General features: G+C 40.1%; 1 protein-coding gene and 1 pseudogene across 2 annotated transcripts in view; one reads left to right on the top strand and one right to left on the bottom strand.

The window, feature by feature from the left end:
- Positions 1–1,918: 1,918 nt before the first annotated feature.
- Positions 1,919–10,704, bottom strand: part of LDHC (lactate dehydrogenase C) — a 43,677-nt gene continuing 34,891 nt past the window's right edge. For both annotated transcript variants that reach the window (XM_058688418.1, XM_058688419.1), the window contains exons 7-8: positions 8,673–8,796; positions 1,919–2,586 (exon numbers count right to left, since the gene is read on the bottom strand). In XM_058688418.1, the coding sequence (XP_058544401.1) occupies positions 2,422–2,586; positions 8,673–8,796 (289 nt within the window). In that variant the 3' untranslated portion in view covers positions 1,919–2,421. The remainder of the gene's footprint in view (positions 2,587–8,672; positions 8,797–10,704) is intronic.
- On the top strand, positions 2,933–4,716 carry LOC131487571 (WW domain-binding protein 2-like; annotated as a pseudogene).

The raw sequence follows: 10,704 nt of genomic DNA, 5'->3' as shown, positions 1-10,704 counted from the left end.
GATAACAATGAATTAGAGAGCCTCCAGCTATCAAATGGGGTACCACTTGCCCAAAACCCATCCGCTGGAAAGCCCAAGTAAATGTATTTCTAACCAAACCTTGTCTGGATGTATCCAATAGGACTTTTTGACTCTCTGTTGCTAACTTTTTCCCAGAGCTGCAGGAGAAAGGGACCTCAGTGCTAGTTTTAACCACCCACAAAGCGAGTAAGTAAAAATTTAAAAACCTGCTATGCAAAGGGGCTTTTTAAATAAAATATGAAACCCTAAGAACTTGATCAGTGCAGGGCTAACCGATAACAATTTTCACAGGTGTATGGGAAAGCTCAACTCATTTATGTGGTAGTTAAATGCAGAACCCAAAATTCCCCTCTCATCCTTTAGTCTGGGATACACCAAGGCTTCTGTTCTCTTGTCCCACCACGTTCTACCCAATTACGTGTTTCCTAACTCATTTGTGAATCATAATACATAATACACATCTGACAAATTCTTTTCTAAGAAGGAGAGCAGCTGTTTCTCAAACTTTTTTTCATTCTCTCTCCCTCAAGGGCCTTTTTAGACATTTTCCCCCAATCGTTCAGCTCCACTCACACCATCATGAAATTAAATATTAAAGAATAAGAGGTGCCTGGGTGGCTCAGTCGGTTAAGGCTCCCACTTCGCCTCAGGCCATCATCTCGCGGTTCTTGAGTTAGAGGCCCCGTGTCAAGCTCTGCGCTGGCAGCTCAGAGCCTGGAGCCTGCTTTGGATTCTGTGTCTCCTTCTCCCTCTGCCTCGCCCCCCTCGCCCCCCCCTCCCCCCACCCGCTTGAGCTCGTGCTCTCTCTCAAAAATAAACTTAAAACTTTTTTAAATAAATAAATATTAAAGAATAAGAGGGGCACCTGGCAGGCTCAGTCAGTCGGTGGAGACTGCAACTCCTGATCTTGGGATTGTGAGTTTGAGCCCCAGGTTGGGTGTAGAGATTACTTAAAAATAAAATCTAAAAGTAATAATAATAAGATGTTGTCTGCTAGGGTTGAACTTTAGGGTTTAGAAGCCCTTGTAATATCTGTTTTTTTCCACCAACCCCATAACCAATTTAACCCTCTTGGGGTGATATTGCCCCCTGTTGAGAATACACGATGTAGAGCAGTTTTACTTCCTACAGTATTCCCACTGAAACTATATTTTGCAGGCTTTGAATACCTGCAAGCATTTACTAAAATGAAGTTTTAATTTGGTGTACAAAAAACAGCTTTTTAAAAAAAAGGCAAAATCCACAGAAGACCCCTCTATCCCTGCTATTCTAACTAAACTCTCTGATGATCCTGTTTGTGCATTCAAGGGAAGAATTGAAAACAAGGAAAAAGAACAAAATATTGGGAAACTAATCATGTTCAGCAGTAGAGGACCAGAATGAAAACTATTCAAACAGCAAGAATAAGAGTATGAACTGTGACTCTCTGTCCAGTGTGCGCACCTCCACGAGAGCACACGCTGTAAGTCCTTAGGGCCTGTATATGTCTTCTCATTTTTCGCCCTGGTCCTGTCCTAGTCTATAAATTACTTTGGTCCTGATTTCTTTGTTTTTGTTCAGTTGTGTATTTCTTATAGCTACCTTAAATTGTGAAATCAAGGAAAGAGTTCATGTGTGTGTGTGTGGCATATGCATATATAAATTAGAAATACATGCACTCATATGCATATACATCAATAATCAATTAGTTGAGGTGCCCTAAATACTGTGAGATACTTGAGGGCATAAATCATGTCCTATTGACCTCATGACCATAACACAAACAAGCGTACCAGTAGTTTGCTCCACAAATGACTTAGAGAATGGTCTAAGCTCCCTGTGTGGTATTTCAACAGAGACACCAAATCAGCTATTTGAGTTCATATGAATTGGAATAATACTTACAGGTTTGAAAACATTTAATTTTGATTATGCCACTGAAGTTTTATTTCTGTTTCTTCCTGTTATACATGGACTTAACGTACCTGGTGCAGATCACACATAGACACACAAAGCTAATGAAGCAATATAAACTGAATATGCCTGTGCCCTAATGGAAGAATGAAATTTCAATGCTAGAAAAGGTGCTGGTTGTTTTATGGGAAGAATCATAAGTTTTGTATTATAAAGGATTATTATACATACTCTACCAAACTTGAAGTCAACTCATATATAGGATACTTCAGAAGTATTACTTGCATATGTATAGGTTGGGTATCATTAGAACAGAGTTGTAAGAGATTCATAAAGAGGGGAAATATTTTTACCATTTCCTTTTTCTAGCCTTGAGGGACTGAAGTTATGTCACGGGTTTCCAATGTTTTTTTTTAAATTTTTTACAAATCAAATGACAATACTTTCAAAATATAAAACATACAGTCTGATATCTTCTTCTATAAAACAGTGGAACATTAAGAGGCTTTAAAATACCAGCTCTTTTTGGATATTCCAAAGTATGTCTGCACTCTTCTTAAAAAGGGCCTCCTCCTCAGAATTCAAGTTAACTTTCACAATATCTGAGATACCATTTTGTCCCAAGACACAAGGGATACTGAGAAAGATTTCTTCTTTTAATCCATATAAGCCCTAAAAGGCAAAATTAGATTATTGTTCAGTAACCTGATATGGAAAAACAGCTAATGCAAAAGAGCTTCAGAATAAGAGGATACAAGAGAGGCCATGGAGCTCAACTAGAATCAGAGGGTGGTAAAGTAATTATCAACAATACAAATCCTAGGGGGGTCTAGGTGGCTCAGTCCGTAAAATGTCTGACTTTGGCTCAGGTCATGATCTCGTGGTTTATGAGTTCAAGTCCCGCATCGGGCTCTGTGCTGACAGCTCAGAGTCTGGAGCCTGCTTTGGATTCTGCATCTCCCTCTCTCTCTCTGCCCCTCCCTTGCTCGTGCTCCATCTCTGTCTCTGTCTCTCTCTCTCTCTAAAATAAATGTTAAAAAAAAAACTTAAAAAAAAACCCAATACCAATCCTAATGTCCTATGACTCTGTGGAGTTTGTGTTCAATGAAATAAAGAACCTACCAGAGGCCTTCAAAGGGACCAAGAAAGGCAACATCTACTTCACCCCTTACCAGGTCCATCTTTCTGTCCAAAGGAAAGATGCCATCTAGTCCTTCATGATGCCATTTTATCTAATAAGGACTGCAAAATCAAGCAGCCTGTGTTTGGTATAAACTACATCAAGAGAACAGTGAAGGTTGAAGGAGGAAGTGGCTGGGAAGACCGCTTTGTATAAGCTGACCTTTACACCAACAGGCACCATTGAGTTGGACAATAGATGTTACAGGTGACATCTCAATCTTCTAAAGGTGAAGCCTCCAATGGAGCCTACAGATACTCTCATATGCCCAGCAGGGCCTTTGTCTTTCCCCTGCCAACTGCCAACAGAATATGCCCTTACCCTCCTGGCTACTTCTGTCCATCACCTCCCACCTCCATCTGACTTCTATCCAGAACTTCCCATGATGAACATGGAATAGTTGCAACCATGGCGACCACCCTATTCTGGGCTTATGGAACCTCCAGCCAGCAGCCCTGATGTTCCCTCTATTCCTGTAGCTGAAGCCAAGGCCACAGAAGCAGCTGCCAGAGCCAGTTACAACCTGGACAACAAACACAATGCCTACATGCCCACAAACCAGTTTCTGCCACCTTCCTACTACCCCATGGAAGATAAGACCCAGTAGACACCTCACACCTCCCTGCCTTCCATCCCTCCTTGGTCTTTCCCATCTATCCCTTGGGGTTGACTTTAGGGTTGGAAGAAGCAATGGGAAGGTCTTTTTCTTCCTCCTTCCTTCCTTATAATTAAACATTACCAGGAACTAGCATGGAGGGAAGGAAGAGGCCCCTTGACTATGGAGTGGTGTTTCCCAGCTTCCCACAACAGCTCAGAGTCCACAGGTGCTACTCAGCCAAGCTTCCCTCTCACCATCTTTGGGGATTTCCTCAGGATCTCAGGGTGTGCCCCTTGTTCCTACCTCATTCTAGTCTCCCACAGAGGGCCTCTGGTCACCTCCTCCACCACATTTTATACTCAACCTCACAAGCACCATCACATCAGCCACATGTCTTCTTCTGGGGGCCCCAGCCAGGCTATACTCACATTCCCTCCACTCTGGTCCGTCCCTATCCATGGAAGGCCACAGTCCCACCAGACTGTCAGCCCACATTCCATTCCCAGCCAGGGGTCAGCTTCAGTTACATTCACCTTCCCTTCCTTTTCCTCTCCTTTGTCATTCTGTTGCCACCTCTGTGTAACTTTTGGAGCTTTAACATGAGTTGCTAGGGATTGGGTGGAATCAGAAACGAGGCCACTGTAGGTGAGGAAGAAGCCCCTCTGTTCCCTATTGGTGTTTTGGGAATTTGTTTCCCTCTACTTTCTCTGTTTCTCTTTCGTCTAGAAGGCGCTTCTAGGACTAAAATTGAAGAATGTATGTGCATCCCATCATGACACTTGGGGCTGTTGAGTGGGCTGGAAATAAGGCGCCTGGCCCCTGGGGCCTGGCCTTGTCTGGTCCTGTGTGATGACCATGACCTGCTACCCAGGCCCTTCTTCTCTTTAAGCTTCATTCCTGGTTGACAATATGACCCTTGAATACACTAAAATTGGCTCTCATTTGCTCCTGGATTGGCCATGAAATGAGGAAATGGCTACTTAAGAAAATTCCCTGTTTATTTGAAAAAAAAAACAAAACCCAGTCAACATATTAATATGAAATAAACTGTACCCTTATTTGTTGAAAATGTGAAGTAATAAAACTGAAGTAGCTGGGTTAAAAAAAATAAGAGTATATGAATGATTATGCTCTTAATGTCAAATGTTTATTTTCCTATAAAATATAACTTATCCATTGATTTGTTCAGTAAAAATTATGAAATTTCCATATTACTCAATCTCACTCTCTTCTCAGAGCATTTCATACCTCCTTGACTCTTCCTCAGGAGCAACCTCGGGGTAATTAATTGCTTATTCTCCCGCAGCCCCTGTGTATCCTCAAAAGAAGAGGGGTGTGTATCCAGTGTGTACTCATTGTCTCTTTCAAAACTGTAATCCCCTACTGTCTTAACATTTCCCCTATTTTTTTGAGGCTCATCTTATTCAACTCTTCTTCCTTAATGGTCATCTTCTAACCTCTTGGCCACTCTGTCTCATTCATAAAAGACTGACACCTGGCTCACAATCTTCTCTGTCCCAGTTTCTGTGATTACTCTTGGTGACTTCATTGTTCATGTGGGTAAACTAACCATAACCAATTCCCTTTCTTTCCAGTTTCTTGACTTCTTTATCTCACAGAACCTTCTCTTCCCACCCCAAGTATCCTACTGTGGACATTGTTACGGGTTCCTCCATATCCAACTTAGATCCCATGATTCATTCCGTAACCCTTTCACCATATACTAAGACCCTCTGCTTATTTTAATTTTTATGTTATAAATACTTCTTAAATTCCTCATTATTCATTTTCTTTTTATAATTTATTCATTTGTATGTAGATCATATTTGAGGGCAAAGGTCTTGAATTTGCCTGTGACCCTTTAGCAGAAAGTCAAACCTATTTTTAACATGTATATAAGCCAAAAGCTACACCTTCACCCTTCCCTTCCTCTTTCCTCACCCCCTCTTTCACACTCCACAAGTAAAACCCACACCCACATGAATTCAGCTATGCTCTCTCTCCATTCCTGTGCTCAGATCCCTGGAGAAAACTACACAATAAAGTTGATCTTTAACTCACATTACAAATTAATGCACACCAACCTCAAATAAGCATCCACCTAACAGTAATTCTGTTTGTTTTTTTTTGTTTTTTTGGTATTTTTTGGTCAACTTCTATTTCTATCTACAAAGACGACTTCAAATCTTCTCAAACATCTGACTTTTCTATACATCCCCTGATTCTCAGCAGCAGATGATTTTGTCTCCTTTCACTAAAAAGACAGAAGTCATCAGATGCATCCAATGCCAAACTTACAAATCTACATGATTCACTGCCTATCCTCTCTTTATTATCTCCTGTTACAATAGCTGTCTCTCCTCCTATCTAGGACTAATACCTTCATCTATGGTCTGGATCCCACTGCCTCTGCTTATTACTTCTATCTTCAATATCTTCTTTACTATCAGAATTTTATCTTTGAAAAAAGAAAAGAAAAAAAGGCAGGCGCCTGGGTGGCTCAGTTGGTTGAGTGTCTGACTCCTGATTTCAGCTCAGGTCATGGTCCCAGGGTTGTGGGATTGAGCCCCTCATTGGGCTCCACACTGAATGTGGAGCCTGCTTAAGATTCTCTCTCTCCCCCTCTGACCCTCTCCCCCACTCACATGCTCTCTCTCTCACTCTCTCTGTCTAAAGTAAAAAAAAATTTTTTTAAACAAAAAAATGCAAACTTGCCTGGCCTTGATTTTCCTCTCCAATTATTACTCTCTTTCCTTACCTTCACAGCCAAATACCTCAAAAAAGCTGTTTATACTTGTCTTAGTTTCCTCAGAGGTTCTCAAGGGACCCTTCCAAGGGACATTTGGAGACATTTTTGATTGTCAAAACTGGGGAAAGAGGGTATGCTACTGGCATCTAATAAGTATAGGCTGGATTGCTGCTAACATCCCACAATGCACAGGACAGCCCTCCAACAATGAAGAATTATCCAGCCCAAAGTCTATAGTGCCGAGGCTAAGAAAACCCTAGTGTGCTCCAATCAGACTTTCATTCCTATTACTTCATTAAACAGTTCCTGCTAAGGTTATCCATGACCTCTGTCACTTTATACCCCTGTCATTTTTTTTAAGTTTATTTATTTATTTTGAGAGAGAGAGAGAGAGAGAGAGAGAGAGAGAGAGAGAGAGAGACAGTATGAGTGGGAGAAGGGCAAAGAGAGAGGGAGAGAGAGAGAGATTCCCAAGCAGGCTTTGTGCTGCCAGCACAGAGCCCGGTGTGAGGCTCGAACCCATGAAGCTACAAGATCATGACCTAAGCTGAAACCAAGAGTTGGACACTTAACCAACTAAGCCACCCTATCCTCCTGGCATTTTTAATCCTCATTTATATGACTTCACAACATCAATCCACAATAGAAAACCAATTCTTTCATCTTTAAAACATCCTCCCCTCTCTTGGTTACCATGATTCCACGTTCTCTTGGTTTTTCTTTTAATTCTCTGGTCACTACTTCGTTTTGACTTTGTGGGCTCACACTATATAAACTCAACTTTTTAAAAATATTTATTTTTGAGAGACAGAGAGAGACAGAGCATGAGCAGGGGAGGAGCAGAGAGAGGGAGACACAGAATCTGAAGTAGGCTCCAGGCTCTGAGCTGTCAGCACAGAGCCCAACGCAAGGATTGAACCCACGAACTGCGAGATCGGTGACCTGAGCTGAAGTCTAGTGCCTAACTGACTGAGCCACCCAGGTGCCCCTAAACTCAACTTTTAACACTGGAATTCCTCAAGACTCAATCTCAATCTGTCTTCTCACTTTATTATGCTCTCCTTAGGCAAGTTGATTCACATTCCTGGCTTCAGTTACTATGTATAAGGCATATCTGTTGTCTGTACCTGTCCAGCTTCTCTTCCTTTGTTGTTGTTGTTGTTGTTGACAGAACCTCTCTTTCCCCTTCAGGAACTGTCTCTCTCCAAACTGACTCACATTTAGAACTCCAACCCAAAACTCTTCTACAAGTTCCAGAAGCTTGTACCCAACTGCCTATTTCCTCTTGGATATTGCAAAACACCTGAAAATGAACTTGTCCATAACTGCAAACATGATCTTTAAACGTGGCTCTCCTTGAGTATTCCCTTCCTTAGTGGCTACCACTATCTATATATAAAGGTGGAAAACAGAAACCCACAAATGGCCTTTCTTTTCCTTATTTCTCACTTCATTCCACTACCAAGTCCTATGAATGTTACCTCCTAAATACAGTATCTACAAATTTATCCCCTTCTCTTCGCCTCGACTACTATCATTTCTATTCTGAGCTACCGCACATCCTCTTGACAAGTTTCCCCATGTTTACTTTTGTCCTTTTCAAATCTGTTCCCTCCACCACAGCCATAGAAATCTTTTTAACATGAAAACTTGAAAAGAAATAAATTCTTTTAGTGGTTTTCCATAGCTCTACGGTAAGGACTCAAATCCTTTTACAAGGCTTTCAGTGGGCTAACCCTGCTTACTTCTCCAGCCTAACCATGCACTTCCCTTTGCTCTCTGCATTTCAACAACTGACCTTTTTTTCAGAACTTCAAGTACCCTCTACTTACATCTACCTCAGTTCCTCTGTACATGCATTGCCTCTGTTTAGACTACTAGTTCAGCCTTCCAAATTAACTCCTACTCATTCAGAATAGGTCACATTTACTTCCTTAGGAAGGCTTCCCTTAACATCACCCATGCCACCACCCAGGGTAGCTAAATTCTCTTCTGGTACACTCTTAAGTACTTGGTAATTTTTCATCATAGAATTTATCATAATTTGTTAATATATATTTCCTTTTATAATTGTTTTATTAAGTCCATTTCTTTCATTAAACTCTATGAGATTAGGGCTTCTCTTTTGTTTGTTCACTATATACTCAACATCTTGCGCAATGCCTGGCACATAGTAGGGACTCAAAAATGTTAAAGAAAAGATGATAAATGAAGATTCGACTTAAGCCTACCTTAACCATAGTAGAAACTGGATGCACTCTCCTCAGATTTTTCAAAATTGATCCTACCAGATCTGTCACAGATAGTCCAATAGCCCAAGAGGTATACCCTTTCAGCTTGATAATCTGATAGCCACTACAGTTGTAGAAAGTAAAAAAATCAAATTTATGGGATGTCAACTTAGAGAACACATATTATTTTTCAGGCATCCATTTTGAAGTAACCTACATGTCAATGCCACTCTCAGAGATTTCTTCCAAAATTATTTACCAATAGCCAGTAGAAATTTCTATACTAGTCTCATAAGCATTATTTGCTTTAAATAATAATTAATACACCCTTCTCTTATCATAAAGGCAGAATACTAGGACATATGTGCGACTAAAGATGAAACTAGTTTTATATATTTTTTATTGTTGTTTAAATCCAAAAACAGAATCTGATCATCTTGACAGTTAAAATATACATCTTGCTGACCACTTAAAATTATTACTAGGGTGCCAATGTAACTTTATCTAATCGTAAGCCAGGTGTACATATTTTTCATAAGAATACATCATTAAATCAACAATATATGGAAATATGGGGAAATGTTCATGACACATTTTCAAAGGAAAATAGCCAAGTCCTAAACATTATGCAATTTCTTATCTCAGTCTTGTTAAAAACATAACACGTTTATAAGAACTTTAGAATTGCATCAGTCCACAAAGTTATTAACAGTGATTCTTTTTAAGTGGTATTACAGGTGATATCATCTTCTCTACACTTCTCTGAATTTTCTTATTTTCTACAATGAATATGTATCATATTCTTGCACTGCCACCAACAGATTTGGATTGACAGTCAAAGTCAAAGAACAAAGAGGTTTTAACTTAGCACTGAGTTTATTTAGTTCTCAGAAAAGGATCCAGGACAGGAAACAGAATGTTCAACATCATTATTCATATCAGGGGGTCTTACATCCATGGAAGCACTGTTGCAAGGCCCCAGGACTGCACGCAATACACTTGGTAGCAAAAGATAAGACTGATCCCCTCAGCACAGAAAAGCTGGGACTGGGCTGTACTTACTGTGGTATTGTAATTTGACTATCAATCCAAAACCAGGGCACAATTAGGGGGCATGAGGATTGCTGTCAAATTTAGGATTAACTTCCAGACTCTCAATTCAATATGACCAAGACTCTGTGGGGTAAGTAAAAAGGAAGGGAGGGAGGCTCTGCCTAGTGATTGATTGATTGATTGATTGATGAAATATGAGTTGAAGAAAGCTCTGCAGTAAATAAATGGGGAAAGATCTTACCAGTGGAATCTGGATGACAGATTTATTTTTTCAAGAATCAACAAAATGGATTGACAAAGAGAAAGGGTTGAAAATAGAATAAATATATAATCCTTTAGTTGTTATTAACCATCCTAATGAAAATAAAACTGCTGCCATAAAAAGAAGTAGGCAAAGTGAGCATATAGAACAAGCAGTTTTAAGGTTACTATATTGAGACAAAAACTAATTGCTCTATTAGAAACCTGGAAGGACATCCTATTAAATCATGATGTCATTACCCTACAATTGGTTAGGCACTAGAAAATCAGAGGCTATGACATAAAAGTGGTGAGTTGTTTTTAGATAAATACTAGCAGTATCTCAGGATTCTTTATAATTATAGATCCTTTGCTAAATGACCAAGGGGGAAATAATTTAATTTGGACACTGCATTATTGAGAGGACTAACTGGAATAAGTACTGATCTGTAATATGTTGCAGTATTTGGTTTTTAAATCACGCAGGACTTCAGTGGAAAAGGTGGTCTTAATCATTATTCCCTTATAGCAACAGTGTTTCAAATTTAACATTCCCTGGGGTACGATGATTAGGAATTTGGTAGACAAAGACTAACACTGTAACATCCCTGTAAGAAGTAGATGGGCTGCTCCATGACACTTGGAAACCAGTATTGGCTAAAACATATTCCTTAGGGCATGGGTTGTGGTTCTGCCTCTGTATCAGATTGATTCCTGAATTTGCTGGGAACTGGCCCTT

This window comes from Neofelis nebulosa, chromosome 10 (genome assembly GCF_028018385.1).
Source record: "Neofelis nebulosa isolate mNeoNeb1 chromosome 10, mNeoNeb1.pri, whole genome shotgun sequence".
NCBI lineage: Eukaryota > Metazoa > Chordata > Mammalia > Carnivora > Felidae > Neofelis > Neofelis nebulosa.
The sequence above is the reverse complement of the archived record's forward strand: the minus strand, read 5'-3'. Positions and strand labels throughout refer to the sequence as shown.